Genomic DNA, 18,683 nt, shown 5'->3' with positions numbered 1-18,683 from the left:
CCATTTGTTTATTTTTGTTTTTATTTCTATTGCCTTTGGGAGACTGACCTAAGAAAACATTGGTACGATTTATGTTGAAGGAATGTCATGAAGAGCTTTATGCTCATAAATTTGACAATTTAGATAAAATAGAGACATTCCTTAAAAGACACAAGCTACTGAGCTCACTCCAGAAAAAGACAATCTGAATAGCTACGTCTTTTTTTTTTTTAATTTATTTTTGGCTGCATTGGGTCTTCGTTGTGGCGCGCGGGCTTTCTCTAGTTGTGGCGAGTGGGGGCTTCTCTTCATTGCGGTGTGCAAACTTCTCATTGTGGTGCCTTCTCTTGTGGCGGCGCACGGGCTCTCGGCACATGAGCTTCAGTAGTTGTGGCACATGGGCTCAGTAGTTGTGGCTCGCGGGTTCTAGAGCACAGGCTCAGTAGTTGTGGCACATGGGCTTAATTGCTCCGCGGCATGTGGGATCTTTCTGAACCAGGGCTCGAACCCGTGTTCCCTGCATTGGCAGGTGGATCCTTAACCATATGTCTTTAAAGAAATTTATTTCATAGTTTAAAACCTTCCTACAAAGAAAACCCCATGCCCTGATGGCTTCACTGGTGAATTTGACCAAACAGTTAAAGAAGAAATAATAGCAGTTGTACACAAACTCTTCCAGGGGATAGAAGAGTCATGTGTTAATTTTCTATTGCTGCATAATAAATGACTACAAACTTAGTGGCTTAAATCAATATCCATTTATTATCTCAGTTTCTGTAGGTCAGAAGTCCAGTATAACACAACACTGTCCAATATAAAATAAAAAATTTTTAAAAGTCCAGTATAACATGACTCTGCTCAGTATAACAAGGCTGAAATCAAAGTGTTGGCCAAGCCAAGATCTTGTCTAGAGGCTCTGGTGAAAAATATGCTCCCAAGCTCATTCTTGTTGTTGGCAAAATCCAGTTCCTTGCATTTGTAGGACTGAGGATCTCACTTCCTTGCTGACCATCATCTGGGGCTGCTTTTATCTCCTAGAGGCCGCCCACATTCTTTGCCATGTGGCCCCCCTCTGTCTTTGGGACATCAACAGTGTGTCAAATACTTTTTGTCCTTCTGATTTTGGACCTTTATTACATCTGCAAAATCCCTTCACAGCAGTAACTAGATTCATGTTTAATTAAATAACTGGGAGAAAGTATGTGTACACCAGGGGCTGGAAATCTTAGGGGCTGTCTTAGAATTCTGCCTACCACAAGGAAGGCATACTTCCCAACATATTCTATGAGTTCAGTATCACCCTGATCTTATATCAAAACCAGACAAAGAAATCCTAGCAAGTTATTTTATGGATATCAACAAACTGATTCTAAAATGTATAATGGAGAGGCAAAAGATCTAGAATAGCCAAGTCAATACTGAAGGTAAAGAACAGAATTGGAGGACTGATGCTACCCGATTTCAAGGCTTACTATAAAGCTACAGTAATTAAGACAGTGTGGTATTGGCAAAAGAATAGACAAACAGATCAATAGAACAGAGGAGAGAGACCAGAAATAGACTCACATAAATGTAGTCAACTGATCTTTGACAAAGGAGCAAAGATAACAATGGAGCAAAGATAGTCTTTTCAACAGGCTGTTGACACCTGTCAGGATGGTAATTATCAAAAACAACAGCAACAACAATGACAAAAGACAACAAGTGTTGGTGAGAATAGGGAGGAATTAGAACCCTTGCACACTGTTGGTGGAAATGCAAAATGGTGCAACTACTATGGAAAAATGGTATGGCAGGTTCTCAAAAATTAAAAATAGAACTATCATAGGATCCAAGAATCCCACTTCTGGTTATTTATCTGAAAGAATTGAAATCAGTATCTCAAAGAGATATAAGCACTCCTATGTTCATTGTAGCACTATTCATAAAAGCCAAGATGTGTGAAAAGCCTAAATGTCCACTGACAGGTGAATGGATAAAGAAAACATGGTATATACATACAATGGAGGGACGTCCCTTGTGGTCCAGTGGGTAAGACTCCAAGCTCCCAATGCAGGGGGCCTGGGATTGATCCCTGGTCAGGGAACTAGATCCTGCATGCATGCCGCAACTAAGAGTTCGCATGCCTCAACCAAGATCCCACATGCCGCAGTGAAGATCCTGGCGTGCCGCAACTAAGACCTGGTGCAGCCTAAATAAATATTTTACATACAATGGAATACTATTGAGCCTTTAAAAAGAAGAAAACTGCAATATGCAACAACATGGATGAACTCTGAGGACATTATGCTAAATGAAATAAGCCAGTCACAGTAAGACAAATACTGCATGAATCTACTCATATGAGGTATCTTAAGTAGTCAAATTCATAGAATCAAGGAATGGAATGGTGGTTGTCAAGGGCTGGGGTGAGGGGGCAATGGAGAGTTACTAATCAATGGGCGTAAAGTTTCAGTCAAACAAGATGAATAATCTTTAGAGAGCTACTGTGCAACATTGTACCTATATAGTCAGCAATAATAATTTTTACACTTAAAAATTTGTTAATGGGGTAGATCTCATGTTAAAGAGTTCTTATCACAATAAAATAAATTGTGCTGAAACAACTGGAAATTCACATGCCAAAAAAGTAATCTAGACACAGAACTTACACCGTTCACAAAAATTAACTCAGACCCAAATGTAAAATGCAAAACTATAGAACTCCTAGAAGATACCATAGGAGAAAAATCTAGACGACTTTGGGTTTGGCAATGACTTTTTAGATAAAACAACAAATGCATGACCCATGTAAGAAAGAATTGACAAGCTGGACTTCATTAAAATTAAAAATTTCTGCTCTGTGAAAGACACTGTCAGGAGAATGAAAAAACCAGTCGCAAACTGGGAGAAAATATTTGAAAAAGAGATATCTGGTAAAGGACTGTTATCCTAAATACACAAAGAATTCTTAAAACTCAACAGTAAGAAATGAACAACCCAATTAAAAAATGAGCCAAAAACCTTAACAGACACCTCACCAAAGAAGACATACAAATGGCAAATAAGCATATGAAAAGATGATCCACATCCTATGTCATTAGGGAAATGCAAATGAAAACAGTAATGGGATGCCACTACCACCTATCAGAATGGCCTAAATCCAGAATGCTGACAACACCAAATGCTGGCTAAGATGCAGAGCAACAGGAACTCTCATTCATTGCTGGTGGGAATGGAAAATGGTACAAGAACTTTGGAAGACAGTTTGGTAGTTTCTTACAAAGCTAAAGATACTCTTACCACATCATCTGGCAATCACACTCCTTGGTATTTACCCAAAGGGATTGAAAACTTATGTCCATACAAAAAACTGCACGTGGAAATTACCAAAACTTGGAAGCAACCAAGATGTCCTTCAGTGGGTGAATAGATTTGTAAACTGTGGTACATCCAGATAACGAAATACTGTTCAGTGCTAAATAGAAATGAGCTATCAAGCCATGAAAAGATATGGAGGAACTTTAAATGTGTATTACTAAGTTAAAGAAGCTGATCTGAAAAGGTATGATTCCAACTATATGACATTCTGGAAAAGACAAAACTATGGAGACAATAAAAAGATCAGTGGTTGCCAGGGGCTAGGGGGAAGGAGTGAGGGATAAAGAGGAAGAGCACAGAGGATTTTTAGAGAAGTGAAAATACTTTGTATGATACTGTAATGGATACACGTCATTACATATTTGTCCAAACCCACAGAGTGTACACAGCACGAAGAGTGAACTCTAATGTAAGCTATGGACTTTGAGTGATTATGATGTGCTAATGTAGGTTCATCAATGGTAACAAATGTACCCCTCTGGTGCAGGATGTTGTTAATGGGGGAGGCTATGCATGTGTGGGGGCAGGGTGTATATGGGAAATCTCTGTACCTTCCTCTCAATTTTGCTATGAATCTAAAATTGCTCTAAAAATAAAAAAAAATCAAAGAAAACTACAGATCAATATCCCTCATAAACATAGATACACAAATGAATGGATAAAAACAGATGTGGTATATATATTTACAATGGAATACTACTCAGCCTTAAAAAAGAATGAAATCTTGCCATTTGTGACAACATGGATGAGGGTATTATGCTAAGTGAAATAAGTCAGAAAGAGAAAGACATATACTGTATGATTTCACTCATATGTGGAATATTTTAAAAAAACAAAATAAATGAACAAACAAAACAAGAACAAACTCATAGATACAGAGAACAGATTGGTGGTTACCAGAGGGGAACAGGTTGTGGGGAGAGGGAGAATTGGGTAATGGGGGTCAATTGTATGGTGATGGATAGAGCCTAGACTTTTGGTGGTGAGCATGCTCTAGGGTATACAGAAGTCAAATTGTAATGTTGTACACATGAAAATTACATAATGTTATAAACCAATGTTACTTCAAAAAAAAAGAGAGGAGTAGACAGTTGTGGGAATCCTTTCACAATGTATATAGATATAAAATCATCATATTGTACACTTTAAATACATTACAATTTTATTTGTCAATTATACCTCAATAAAGCTGAAAAAACCCCCACAGATACATGAGTTTTTAAGAAAATTTGAGCAAATCAAATCCAACACAATATATGAAAAAGATAATACATAATGACGAAGTGGGTTTTAATCCCAGGAATACAAGGTTAGCTTAGCACTTGAAAACCAATCAATGTAATTCACCATATTAATGAACTAATAAAGAAAAACCATATGATCATCTTGATTGATGCCAGTAAAGCATTTGACAAAATCCAACATCCATTTCTGATAAAATAAAATAAAAAAGAAGCAATAAACAATCTCTTAGAAATTTAGGAATTTGGGGGCTGCTTTAATCTGATAAAGGGCACCTACATAAAAACTACAGCTAATTTCATTCTTTTTTTTTTTTGGCCATGCCGCGTGGCTTGCAGGATCTTAGTTCCCTGACCAGGGATTAAACTTGGGGCCACGGCAGTGAAAGTGCTGAGTCCTAACCACTGGACCATCAGGGAACTCCCTCATTCTTTTTTTTTAATTGAAATATAGTTGATTTACAATGTGTTAATTTCTGCTGTACAGCAAAGTGATTCAGTTTTATATATATATATATATTCTTTTTTTAATATTCTTTTCCATCATGGTTTATCACAGAATATTGAATATAGTTCTCTAGGCTGTACAGTAGGACCTTGTTTATCCATTCTATATATAATAGTTTGCATCTGCTAATCCCAAACTCCCAATCCATCCCCCCACCTTGGCAACCACAAGTCTGTTCTCTATGTCTGTAAGCCTGTTTCTGTTTCATAGATAAGTTCATTTGTGTCATATTTTAGATTCCACATATAAGTAATATCATATGGATGGGATGCTTTAATCCTTCCTTCCTTCCTCTCCTCCTCCCTCCCTCCCTTCTTTCCTTCCTTCCCTCCTTCCCTCCTTCCCTTCCTGATGCCCGCTTACCTGGGGCTGCGCGGCTCTGGCCAAGTCCACGGGGCCAGGCCCTCAGGCTGCTCTCCCACTAGGTGGTATGTTGTTTAATTTTAATTTTATACTGTATTGGAGTATAGTTGATTAATAGTGTTGTGTTAGTTTCAGGTGTACAGCAAAGTGATTCAGTTATACATATTCATGCATATATATTTTTTTCAAATTTTTCCCATTTAGATTATTACAGAATATTGAGCAGAGTTCCTTGTGTTATACAGTAGGTCCTTGTAGGTTAGGCTGCGGGATCTTAGTTTTCCCTGACCAGGGATTGAACCTGGGCCCCTGCAGTGAGAGCACCAAGTCTTAACCACTGGACCGCCAGGGAATTCCCTAGGCTGTTTTTTTTTTTTTTAAGTTTTTTTTATTATTTACTTTAATTTATTTATTTTTGGCTGCATCGGGTCTTAGTTGCAGCATGTGGGATTTTCTTTGAGGCATGCGGGATCTTTCATTGGGGCACAGGGCTCTTCATTGTGGAGTGCAGGCTTCTCTCTAGTGACATGCAGGTTGTCTCTCTCTAGTTGTGGTGTGCAGGCTCCAGGGTGCGTGGGCTCTGTAGTTTGCGGCACACAGCCTCTAGTTGAGGTGTGTGCTCAGTAGTTGTGGCCTGCGGGCTTAGTTGCCCCGTGGCATGTGGGATCTTAGTTCCCCGACCAGGGATCGAACCCGCATCCCTTGCATTGCAAGGCGGATTCTTTACCACTGGACCACCAGGGAAGTCCCAAAGCTGTTTATTTATTTATTTATATTTATTTATATATTTTTAACATCTTTATTGGAGTATAATTGCTTTACAATGGTGTGTTCGTTTCTGCTTTATAACAAAGTGAATCAGCTGTACATATACATATATTCTCATATCTCTTCCCTCTTGCGTCTCCCTCCCACCTTCCCTATCCCACCTCTCTAGGTGGTCAGAAAGCACCGAGCTGATCTCCCTGTGCTATGTGGCTGCTTCCCACTAGCTATCTATTTTACATTTGGTAGTGTCTATAAGTCCATGCCACTCTCTCACTTCGTCCCACCTTACCCTTCCCTCTCCCCGTATCCTCAAGTCCATTCTCAACATCTGCATCTTTATTCCTGTCCTGCCCCTAGGTTAGTCAGAACCATTTTTTTTTTTAGATTCCATACATATGTGTGAGCGTACGGTATTTGTTTTTCTCTTTCTGACTTACTTCACTCTGTATGACAGTCTCTAGGTCCATCCACCTCACTACAAATAACTCAATTTCGTTTCTTTTTACGGCTAATATTCCATTGTATATATGTGCCACATCTTCTTTATCCATTCATCTGTCAATGGACACTTAGGTTGTTTCCATGACCTGGCTATTGTACATAGTGCTGCAATGAGCATTGGGGTGCATGTGTCTTTTTGAATTATGGTTTTCTCTGAGTATATGCCCAGTAGTGTGATTGCTGGGTCGTATGGTAGTTCTATTTTTAGTTTTTTAAGGAACCTCCATGCTGTTCTCCATAGTGGCTGTACCAATTTACATTCCCACCAACAGCGCAAGAGGGTTCCCTTTTCTCCACACCCTCTCCAGCATTTATTGTTTGTAGATTTTTTGATGATGGCCATTCTGACCGGTGTGAGGTGATACCTCATTGTAATTTTTATTTGTATTTCTCTAATGATTAATGATGTTGAGCATTCTTTCATGCGTTTGTTGGCAATGTGTATATCTTCTTTGGAGAAATGTCTATTTAGGTCTTTTGCCCATTTTTGGATTGGGTTGTTTGGTTTTTTTTCGATATTGAGCTGCATGAGCTTCTTGTTAATTTTGGGGATTAATCCTTTGTCAGTGGCTTCGTTTGCAAATATTTTCTCCCATTCTGAAGGTTGTCTTTTCATCTTGTTTATGTTTTCCTTTGCTGTGCAAAAGCTTTTAAATTTCATTAGGTCCCATTTGTTTATTTTTGTTTTTATTTCCATTTCTCTAGGCGGTGGGTCAAAAAGGATCTTGCTGTGATTGATGTCATAGAGCGTTCTGCCTATGTTTTCCTCTAAGAGTTTTATAGTTTCTGGCCTTACATTTAGGCCTTTAATCCATTTGGAGTTTATTTTTGTGTATGGTGTTAGGGAGTGTTCTAATTTCATTCTTCTCCATGTAGCTGTCCAGTTTTCCCAGCACCACTTTTTTTTTTTTTGTGGTATGCGGGCCTCTCACTGTTGTGGCCTCTCCCGCTGCACAGCACAGGCTCCAACGCACAGGCTCAGCGGCCATGGCTCACGGGCCCAGCCGCTCCGCGGCATGTGGGATCTTCCCAGACCGGGGCACGAACCCGTGTCCCCTGCATTGGCAGGAGGACTCTCAACCACTGCGCCACCAGGGAAGACCCCAGCACCACTTATTGAAGAGGCTGTCTTTTCTCCGTTGTATATTCTTGACGAGGCTGTTTATTTTTAATTGTGGAAATACATGCTCACCATGAAAAAGACAGCAAAAATGCTGCTACTGCCTCCGCCAGCGCCGCCACCATCACCACAATAATAATAATACAGATAGGGAATTCCCTGGTGGTCCAGTGGTTAGGACCCTGAGCTCTCACTGCTGAGGGCCCAGGTTCAATCCCTGGTCAGGAACTAAAATACATTACAAAATGACCATCATGTTAAGTCTAGTTACCATCTGTCACTATACAAAGTTATTACAGTATTACTGACTATATTCCCTATGCTGTATGTTAGTTTCCTGTGACTTATTTTTCTAGGTTGAAGTTTGTATCTCTTAATCCCCTTCACCTATTTCGCCCAACCCCCACCCCCACCCCCCTTCCCTCTGGCAACCACCAGTTTGCTCTCTGTTATCTGTAAGTCTGTTTCTGTTTTTTGTTTTCCTATTTTTTGACCACGCTGTGAGGCATGCAGGATCTTAGTTCCCCGACCAGGGATCGAACCTGTGCCCCCTGCAGTGGAAGCATGGTGTCTTAACCGCTGGACCACCAGAGAAGTCCCTGTTTCTGTTTTGTTTTGCTTGTCTGTTTTGTTTCTGAGATTCTACATATAGGTGAAATCACACGATATTTGCCTTTCTCTCTGATTTATTTCACTTAGCATAATACCCTCTAGGTCCATCCATGTTGCTGCAAATGGTGTTATTTCGTTCTTTTTTATGGCTGAGTAATATTCCATTGTATACATGTACCACATCTTCTTTATCCATTCATCTGTTGATGGACATTTAGGTTTCTTCCTTGTCCTGGCTATTGTAAATAGTGCTGAAATGAACACTGGGGTGCATGTATCCTTTTGAATTATAGTTTTCTCTGGGTACATGCCCAGTAGTGGGATTGCTAGGTTATATGGTTTTTCTATTTTTAGTTTTTTAAGGAACCTCCATACTGTTCTCTATAGTAGCTGTATCAATTTACATTCCCACCAACAGTGCAAGAAGGTTCCCTTTTCTCCACACCCTCTCCAGCATTTATTGTTTGTAGATTTAAACAAAATGTTTTTGTTTATTTTTGGCTGCATCAGGTCTTAGTTGCGGCACACAGGATCTTCGTTGAGGCATGTGGGATCTTTTGTTGCGGCGCGCGGGCTTCTCTCTAGTTGTGGCATACAGGTTTTCTCTTCTCTAGTTGTGGCGTGCAGGCTCCAGAGCGCATGGGCTCTGTAGTTTGTGGCACGCAGGCTCTCTAGTTGAGGCTTACGAGCTCAGTAGTTGTGGTGGGTGGGCTTAGTAGCCGCGAGGCATGTGGGATCTTAGTTCCCTGAACAGGGATTGAACCCGCATCCCCTGCATTGCAAGGTAGATTCTTTACCACTGGACCACCAGGGAAGTCTCTGTTTGTAGAATTTTTATTATTTATTTATTTATTTTAATAAATTTATTTATTTATTTACTTTTGGCTGCGTTGGGTCTTCGTTGCTGCGTGCAGGCTTTCTCTTATTGCGGTGAGTGGGGGCTACTCTTCGTTGTGGTGTGCAGGCTTCTCATTGTGCTGGCTTCTCTTGTGGAGTACGGGCTCTAGGCACGCGGGCTTCAGTAGTTGTGGCACACAGGCTCAGTAGTTGTGGCTCGCGGGCTCTAGAGCGCAGGCTCAGTAGTTGTGGCTCACAGGCTTCATTGCTCCACGGCATGTGGGATCTTCCCAGAGCAGGGATTGAACCCGTGTCCCCTGCATTGGCCGGCAGATTCTTAACCAGTGAGCCACCAAGGGAAGTTCCTGTAGATTTTTTAATGATGGCCATTCTGACCGGTGTTAGGTGATACCTCATTGTAGTTTTGATTTGCATTTCTATAATAGTGATGTTGAGCATCTTTTCATGTGTTTGTTGGCCATCTGTCATTTGTGTTTCTTCTTTTCTGAATTGCCTTTTCATGTCCTTGGATGTTTTTCTGTTGGGGAGTTTGTCTCTTAGTGATTTGTAAATAAAAAAATATATATACAGTAAGTATTAACCCATTGCCTGTTAGAGATGTATTTTTTCCTAGATTGCCGTTGCTTTTTAATTCTTCTCGTGGTGTTGCCAATGTTTTAGTAGTCAAATATATCAGTCTTTTCCATTATAATGTCTTTTGTAGTTTTTAGTGTTAGATTTTCCATATCCCAGATCACTTGTTATTTGCCCCCAAAATTAAGTTCACGTTTTTCACACTTGAATCTTCCATTTGGAATTTATTTAGTGTGAATTGCAGAGCAAACTTTCTATTTCTCCCCCTTCCAATACTTAGGCAAGTTTCCCAAACTTAACATTGACAAAGCTATTCCTTCCCCAACTGGCTCTTGGTGCTTCATTTTCTCTTTACAGTAGACCATAGCACACTGAATAGTCATGGCTTGAAGCCATTCTCTGTCAGGTCTGCTCATTTCAGCTTCCACCTTGCTTAGCATGTCTGTTTTCCAAAGTCTCAAGGCCAGCTATACTTGCAAATGAAGACAGTAAGCCTGTTCATTTATTTGCCTCTTTTTATGCTTCTCACACGAGTTTTGCAGCATCCTTCTTCACATGGATCCCAAACACTGCTTCTTAAGATTATTCCTAGGTATTTTATGTTACTGTTGTGAAGGGAATCTATTTCCTGTTGTTTTCTAACTGGTCATTGCTTGTATTTGAGAAAATGTTTAATCCTGCTACCCCTGCCTATCGAGTATTTGTGTATCCATTGCTCCCTGAACTTTCCCAACACCTAACCCCTTCCCTTCAGTGGGTTTTTGGAAAGCAGTGACTTCTCAGTGTTGTCAGTACATGGTAAGCGGTCAGTAAAAATGTTTATGTTGGGTAATAATTGTTTCTCCAGCCAAGACATATTATGTTTCATAAGTATAGAGCCATACATCCCAGTTTATCTGGGTTTGTTTGCACTTGTGGCCCAGCATAATTTTTTTTTTTTGGTGGCTGTGCCATGTGGCATGTAGGAATCTTAGTTCCCTGACCAGGGATTGAACCCGCGCCCCCAGCAATGGAAGCATGGAGTACTAACCACTGGACCACCAGGGAAGTCCCACAGCATAATTAATAACACCCTTTTTATTTTAAAATTTGCCCAACTTTGGATGATAAGTTATATGGTCACCCTAATTATAAGAAAAGGGGACTATTTTAATAAGGAGATAACCAGTAGTAATTGTAACACACACATCAGTGGAGGGAATTATTAGGGGGCAAAAAGAGACATGTTTAATCATATCATGAAAGCCGCTATTAATTAGTCTTCACGTAGAATTAGGCCTGTTATTGACTTCCCTGATACCTGCCTCAAATTCATTTGGAACTATTAAATTGTCCATCTCAAAAAACTTACTTTGAAATGCCTCAGGTGTAGAAAAGTTATAAAGTATTATAGTATTATAAGAAATACTTATGTACCCAGCACCACCCAGCTTAATAAAACATTTAATTTAAGCCCTCTGGGTAATGTACCTCTTCCCAACTGCATCCCCTTTTGTCCCCCATAGCTCATCCTGAACATCATGCAGTACTGTCATACTTATGCATGGGCTTCCATACTCTTCATACATGTGGTTTTTCATGTTCTTGGTACACATGTATGTAGTATTGTTTTGCAATTTTTAAACAGGCAGGTCTCATACATTTTTGCTTATCTTTGAGATTGTGTATGTTGACATATGCAATGGATATTTTTACTATTGTATAGGATTTCTTTATATTAATTTATCAGATTATACTTGTTGGACAATAAATGTTTACACGAATGTTTTGTTCATTATAACCAGGCCTCTTGCTGGACTCACTTAAGCTCCAATAATTTTTGATTCTCTTGGTTTAGCAAAATAGTTTCTCTTCAACAGCTATACCTTGTTTCCTGCTTTATGGAAATGGCTAGAACTTGCAGAACAGTGTTAATGGTGATAATTGACCACTTTATGCTTGCAGTGTGATGTTGACTGTTGGTCTGATGCTACCTTATCAAGGTAGTATCTTTACAAGTTACCAGGAATAGTTACTGTTGGCAAATGCCTTGCATCTACTGTCAAAAGGTTTTTCTCTTTTGACATTGAGGTGATGAATATCCCATAGGCAAATCATACTTAGTCATATTAGGTTTTTGTGGTACGCCATTGAGTTAGATTCATTTATTTCCTTCAGGATTACTCCATCTGTACTCCGAACTTCCACACCCGACTCCCAACCCTTGCACCCCTTTCAAATTTAAATGGTCAGAGCTTTATTCTTTGATTTCTCAAAGAACCAGTTCTTAAGTGTATTGATCAATTCTACTACATTTCTGCTTATTTGTTCCTTTTATTTTAAAGCCCTGGTGGACTCCCAGCCTCATCTCAGGCCACTATCCTTTGCTCAAGCCTTGCTCAAGCCTTGCCCTATCAACTGGACTCTTGCTGCATTGAGCTAGATTACCCTGTTCTTCTTAATCTTCACTCTCACACAGACTTATGATTCAACCCAAATGCCACTGACAATAGAAAGCCTTTCCTGATCTCCCAGGCTAGACCAGGTACTTGTGCTGGGCACCCAGATCCCCTTCAGAACTGATCTGTCTCCACCCCTTGACTAGAAGCTCAATAGGACGGACAGGGTTGATTCATCTGTCTTCTCAGTGGTCAGGAGGGCCAGGAACAGACAAGTGCGAACATTGGAAGAAAAAAAAAAAAGATTAGCTGCCATTTGCATCAGGACAAAGGGATCAGGTTAAGGACAGACACACCACTGCTTTCCTAGATTCACACTTTGGGACATGGTCAAGGGGAAAAGAGAAGTAGAGCCTTGGAGAATGAGAAAAACCACACAAAGCAAGTACCACTTGAGGTTATTTTTCTAACTGAACTTTTATTACTTTTTTCTTTGAAGGCTGGAACCATCAAAGTCCTTAGATCAACTTTAAGTGCTGGATGGAGTAAAAAAAACCACAAAAGACTGTTGGGCGATCTGTGAACAGACTGGCAAACAAGCAGATGACAAAACCAAACCAAAAAGGATGGAAAGACTGTTCTGGGGAACTAGTCAAATTATTTGCTTATGAAAATGTTAGAAATAAACTAAAACATTAATAAATGAAATCAAAATTTTAAACTGAGCTCCAGGCTTGAAACTGTTATAAAGGCTCAGGAAATAGAACCTTCGGTTGGGTTGAGTGAATTCTCTTACAACCTGCTGGTTTGTTCCCCTAGAGCAAGGCGATGCTTTGTCCTTGGCTGCAATCTCTAACACCATCACCACCCCCAAGTGCAGATCCCATTCTGAAAAAGATCCCCCCAGTTCCTAATGACTCTGAAGGAGGAGGATGCACCCATGTGGTGACAGAGATGGCTTTCTGGAGAGTCCACTGGATTTCCTCTCCAGCCATCTAACATGTGCTCAAGGTGTTTATTTCTTTTTAAACTTGAAAAAAACTCCATTGTGAAAAGTGAGTTATGAAGAGTGCTCTTTATTTGAAACCTCCACAACACAGACGCCAATCTTGTCTCGCATTGAATCATTAGCTGTGCACATCAACACATTCCAAGCACAAATTAAGAAATGCAAACAGAACAAAAAAATATATATATATATAATTTTTTCCCCTATCCAAAGGTTTCAAGTCTCAATGCAGCAAATCCTTCTGAACACAGAATCTGAGGAGCACACTGTTCAAACAGTTGGGACAAACGGGTCCCTGTAAAGGCTATTGCCTTTTCAATACATGGGTGAGGGATCCTGGACGGCATGGAACGGGGGGAGGAGGTGAGAAAAAGGGAGCGGGGGGAGAGAATGAGCAGGAAAGGGGGAACGGGTATGCGCTGGGGAAGATGGGGCAGCTGGGACACACACATGGTGAGTTGGTGGATTTTCACTTATTGGTTTTTGACATTTTCTTTCTGGTTCTTTTTTGTTTTCATTATTTCATTTCCCCCCCTTCCCAGGTCCAACAATGGTAGAAAAACCCCACAGTGGTGGGCGGGGCCTTATTAGGCCAGCCCAAAGCCTTCAGAGCACTCCTGGATGGCCAATAGTAGCATGTGGCGGAGCTTCTCAAAGCTCTCATAGGCAGGCAGGTCCAGCTGATTAAAACTAGGGAAAGAAGAAAGATCAATTCATGACAAAAGATGATAACCAAATCCGTGTTCCCATGGTGCCCACTTGACTTCTGCTTGTAGACTCCCAATCCTGTCCTAGCCTTGTCTGCCCTCCTCTAATCTGGCCCCAATACTGGCCACCAGGCACCTAAAACATAATCTGACCCTGTCACTCCTCCTTAAACACCACGGCCCTACATGAAAGCTCCAAGGAGGCATTCAGGGTCACTGGTCACCCCTGCCGAGTTCTTTAGCATTCTGCTCCCTGCAACTCCTTGCTCTGGCTACGTTGAGCCCTGGAATACACCTTGTTCTCACATGGCAGTGTTCACCTGCAATGTCACCCCAGTCCCACTGTGAGTCTGGGCCAGCTTCTCATCTCAAATATCATCTTCTCCACAAAACCCACCAAATTGTGAGTTACCCCAGGTCCAGGGTACCCGGGGCCAGATTTGCGCTGGTAGGGGCCTAGAAGTAGCAAATATGCAAATTCAATCTAAATGCTGAAAAGGAGAACAAACCCTTCCTCTTACCATGTGTGAGCTGAAGGCAGGCGGTCTGTGGACCTGTCATCTCGATGGATCTGAAACTTCTGAATGCCATTCATGCCTTCAAGGGCAGCAAAACCTTGCAGGGGCACCTTGGAAGTACCCGTGACAAACTGGAGGAACTTGGCACGGTCAGCTTGATCGAAGGAACGCAATGCTCTCCAGAACCACTGGATCTACAGGAATGAACATAAGAAGCCAGTGTTAGGTAGAGTTCTTCGAAGAAAGGGGGATGGGATTTGGAATGTTAGGCAAGTCCCTTCTGTGAGACAGGTTTCAGTTCCTCCATTCACAAGATGAGCAAGGAGATCACCTGAAAACTGAAACTCCAGAAGAGTGAAGAGTTAGGTACAGGTAAGCTGTCACTCAAAACTCCCTTCCCCTAAGAGTACTGGTTTATTTGGTGTCATATAAACTAACACTGCTTAAGGATACAGGAAGGGATGCCAGCAGCAGCTCACCTGAATAGAGTTGGACTGGTACTTGTGGTATTCAGTGTTGGATTTCAAATCGTCAATGTCGATTGTGGGCAGTCCTGATATGAGCAGCTCTAACTCCTGCTCAGTGAAGATGGAAATGAGGCGCTTTGGAATGATCTCATAGAAACCTTCTAAGAAAGCTGCCAGCTGTTTGCGGATGGCTCCTGGGGAGAGAACCAACAAGCCACGTGGCATCTGAACTCATACAACTGTTAGAGGTCAGAGATCCCCAATCTGGCAGGATGCTGACTGATCTGCCTACCTCACCTACCACTCTGTTTCTAGGCCCCCATATGAGGGTGGATGAAGGGAAATATTTTTTGGTCACGTTTTTGGACTCCTTTTATGCAAGGCATTTGTGGCTGGCATAGGGGAAGAGAAGAAACAATGTCTGTGAAATGAGTGAGGCCTGACCTTGCCCCATACTGAGCAACTAGGGGGTCTAACGGACATTTCCCCTACCTGTCATTCTCATCTGGCACACCAGGTGTACATACTCCTTCTTATTCTCCTCTGTTACCAAGATGTTGGCCCCATTGGGTTTGAGGTCACGAACTTCACACACTCCAAACTCTTGGACCTAGAATACCCAAAACCAATAATATGAATCAGGCTTGGTCTAGGATGGAACTTACATAGATACCTGGAAACACACCCTAAACTCTTTGCTGAATCCTGGGCAAGGAGATGAAGCAAGGTCATAAAAAACAGTGACTTTTCTCATGAGCTCATAAATCCCTAATAGGGAAAGGCCAAGGGTTTGGTCCTAAAACATACGGAAACTATCAATAGTAAAAGGGAAAAGGGCATGGATAACATACATAATGTAACACAACAGAATCTTTATGGAAAGCAATTTGGGCGAAGAGTAACCTTGAAATTTGTTTTTCATTTATGTCTATTTGTACAATTTTTCTAGAGTGAACTTTGGGAATGAAGAATAATGTACTAGAGCATTTTTTCAAAATATAGAGGAAACTAGGAAACAGCCTGGATTGTTTTACAAATTCTGGTTTTTCTGTTTGTGCCATCTCATGCAAATACCCACTGTTCTCTGCCAGATGGGGAACGGGGAATGTGACTTAAGACATCAAGATGCTTCCTTAGAAGCATTAGAGGTTATCCAATGCCAGTTCAAGGACAACCCCATAATGGGTTTCCTAGACTAGCTGGGATGTGCTATGGTCAGGATCTCCTGACCTACCTCAGTGCTGAAGGTGAGGTCGTAGCCTAGTGTGGAGACATCATTTTCCAGCAGATAAACCAGGCCCTGGTAAAAGTGGTAATCTTCGCTCTCCATGTCCGTATATCTAGATAAACAAAATTAGGGCCATGGGTTGGGGTAGAGGACAGGCAGCCTAGTGATGGGACACAAGAAAAGGGACCAGATTTCCAGGACTGAAGACAGTCCCAGGTTTGTGCCACATCCTCACCTGACAGACTTGCCCAAGATGTGTTTGTAGAAGGACCGAGTAAAGTAGCACTCCAGGAGGCGGTTGTCATATACAGCTTTGGCCACGATGCGTCCGACAAACTTGAAGTAGCTAAGGTGGTTGGGGTTGCAGTGGGAAGATGGATTGATGGTGTATGTGACCCGATCACCAGGTGAGGTACGGAACAAGGCATACATAGGGTTAAACATCTCCCGAGAGATGATCATATACCACTCCCGCAGGAGCCCTCCAGCATCTTGCCCTTCTTCTCCTTCAAACACTATATACCTGTATAAGAGAGCAGAAACAGGGATGTGCAGAAAGCCCAGGACAAATCCATTCTTTTGCACAGCATGACCTGAGTGAGCGATTGTGAAGGAGTAGCTGGGGAGTGCAGGGTCAGAGGACAGTGGTAAATGCAGAGTGCCAGGAGAGCCCAGAGGAGTGGTGGGGATCTGGGACAAAAAAAGGGCATCATTGATGGAAGAGATGTCCCGAAGTATCAGTAAAGCCTCACCCATATTCCAGAAAACAATAATAGGAAAGGTATAAAGGCCTAATAAGAAAGCAGGGAGGAATCATCAAGTGGCATCAAAGAGAGCTGAGCTCAGAGTCTGACGTCTATAAGGATTTGGTGGTGGAGGAGTAGGGTTCAGTCTGTCTTGGAAGCCTCTCTGACTTCCTGTGTGACTACATGGATAGTGAGCCCATGCCATAAGGGAAGGGAGGAATCAAGTTCCTGAGTTCAGGAGGATCAAACTACATCAATAGGTCTATCATCTCAATGGCTCCCATGACACGTGGTACTGCAAACTGCCAATCTCCTCTAGGTGGCGCCAGAATCACTAGTGAGGGATTACCAATTTGGTGGGGGGCCACTCTTGCAACTATGGTCTCCCTAAACCCAGGGTACCATTTGCTCAGCAAGGTTCCCGTTCCTAGTGCAACAATGGAGGAAGCTCTCTTTGCGAAGCCATCAGGTGTACCTTTGTAAATGCGAAAGACTCTCCGGTCTGTATAGGAATTGTTGGATAGCTCAGCCCAAGGGCCAGATGGCCAGCAGAAGACCAGTCTCATGAGACTGGGTGGAGAAGACGGGTGACAGTTCAGTGAGATAATCTAAGCTGGATTCCTCTTAGGAATTCCTACTGGGGAGGGCAGCACCTCCCTAAGTTCCCCTGCACATTTGGGCCCCAAGTAAGCCTTCACTACCATGTAGGGAGGGTCCCAACCCTCCCATCCTATTTATTCTCTGCTCTGGGCTCTTACAATCGATTCTTCATTTCTTCAGGGGATTTCCGGTGCAGCTCACGATAGGAGTCTTCAAACACATGGTCACGGCGGACGTGCACAGCCATGTCTTCTTTCCGGAGCCCCTCGTCCAAACGCTCCAGCTCTTGGCGGAAATATCTTGGGAGGTAGGAAAGGAAAGAAAGTAAGATTAGGGGTGGCAGAGTAAACTTTTGTTTGCCTGATTAGGATGAAGATCCGCAGTGATGTTCCCCTCATCCTCCAGACACTTTGATCCCTCCAGTGTTTGGGAGAGGCAGGTCATTCACTACCAACTCTAAATTTTTCCCATCTCCATCGAATAGGGGCCCACAGACATTATGGCATGGAATTTCTGCAATAAGCAGGTGCACAGGTGCATGTGTAGGTGCACAGGAAGGAAGAGAAGAGTAAAAAATGACAGGAGTGTTGTGGAGGCTCGCCCCCCCACGAGCCCTGCTGTGGCTACCTACACCTCCTGTATTACCCCAAAGGAAGGACCGGGACTTTAGAAATCATGTGATTAAACAAAGGCTTGCATTTCTCTGATGAAGAATGCAGACTGCGTTGGAGAAGGCCAAGGAGTATTTAGGTACAATGATTGTCCGTGGCACAGATGAGTCTCTCCCCGCCCCCCGACCCCCCAGCACCATTCTAAGGGCTGCCACCAAGGGAAACTTCTTTCCCTGAAAACATCATCCCAGGAGAAATTTTGGCTCCTCTCTGGGAGAGGAGATACCATTTAAAGAGTTCCCATCCCCCCAACACCAGGGCACATACTTGCGCTTGACATCAAAGTCGAGGACACGAATGTAGTCTACCAGGACAGCAAAAGGCCCGTCAGCGAGGTGGGTGGTGGACTGCCGTAGGATCTGGTTTAACACAGTGCGATGAGTCTCTGGGGGGAGAAAGGACAGCAGGAATCAGCACATCATGGGTCTCAGAAGAATGAATGAAAGCCAACCAGCCAGCAACTCTCTCTTCCTTGT

The 18,683-nt window shown here is 42.2% G+C and overlaps 1 protein-coding gene across 25 annotated transcripts in view; it reads right to left on the bottom strand.

Annotated features, from left to right (window-relative positions):
- Positions 1 to 13,321: 13,321 nt before the first annotated feature.
- Positions 13,322 to 18,683, bottom strand: part of HUWE1 (HECT, UBA and WWE domain containing E3 ubiquitin protein ligase 1) — a 143,571-nt gene continuing 138,209 nt past the window's right edge. For 24 of the 25 annotated variants that reach the window (XM_089904493.1, XM_089904495.1, XM_089904492.1 and 21 more), the window contains 8 exons: positions 18,475 to 18,592; positions 17,695 to 17,835; positions 16,426 to 16,713; positions 16,197 to 16,302; positions 15,455 to 15,572; positions 14,975 to 15,156; positions 14,499 to 14,689; positions 13,322 to 13,960 (listed from right to left, as the gene is read on the bottom strand). In XM_089904493.1, the coding sequence (XP_089760619.1) occupies positions 13,858 to 13,960; positions 14,499 to 14,689; positions 14,975 to 15,156; positions 15,455 to 15,572; positions 16,197 to 16,302; positions 16,426 to 16,713; positions 17,695 to 17,835; positions 18,475 to 18,592 (1,247 nt within the window). In that variant the 3' untranslated portion in view covers positions 13,322 to 13,857. Of the gene's footprint in view, positions 13,961 to 14,498; positions 14,690 to 14,974; positions 15,157 to 15,454; positions 15,573 to 16,196; positions 16,303 to 16,425; positions 16,714 to 17,694; positions 17,836 to 18,474; positions 18,593 to 18,683 lie in introns of those variants that run through there. The other variant, XM_089904511.1, reaches the window with a different exon arrangement.

This window comes from Delphinapterus leucas, chromosome X (genome assembly GCF_059928025.1).
Source record: "Delphinapterus leucas isolate spDelLeu-1000000601 "Yukka" chromosome X, BTC_Dleu_Yukka2, whole genome shotgun sequence".
Classification (NCBI taxonomy): domain Eukaryota; kingdom Metazoa; phylum Chordata; class Mammalia; order Artiodactyla; family Monodontidae; genus Delphinapterus; species Delphinapterus leucas.
This window is presented reverse-complemented; position numbering and strand designations above follow the sequence as displayed.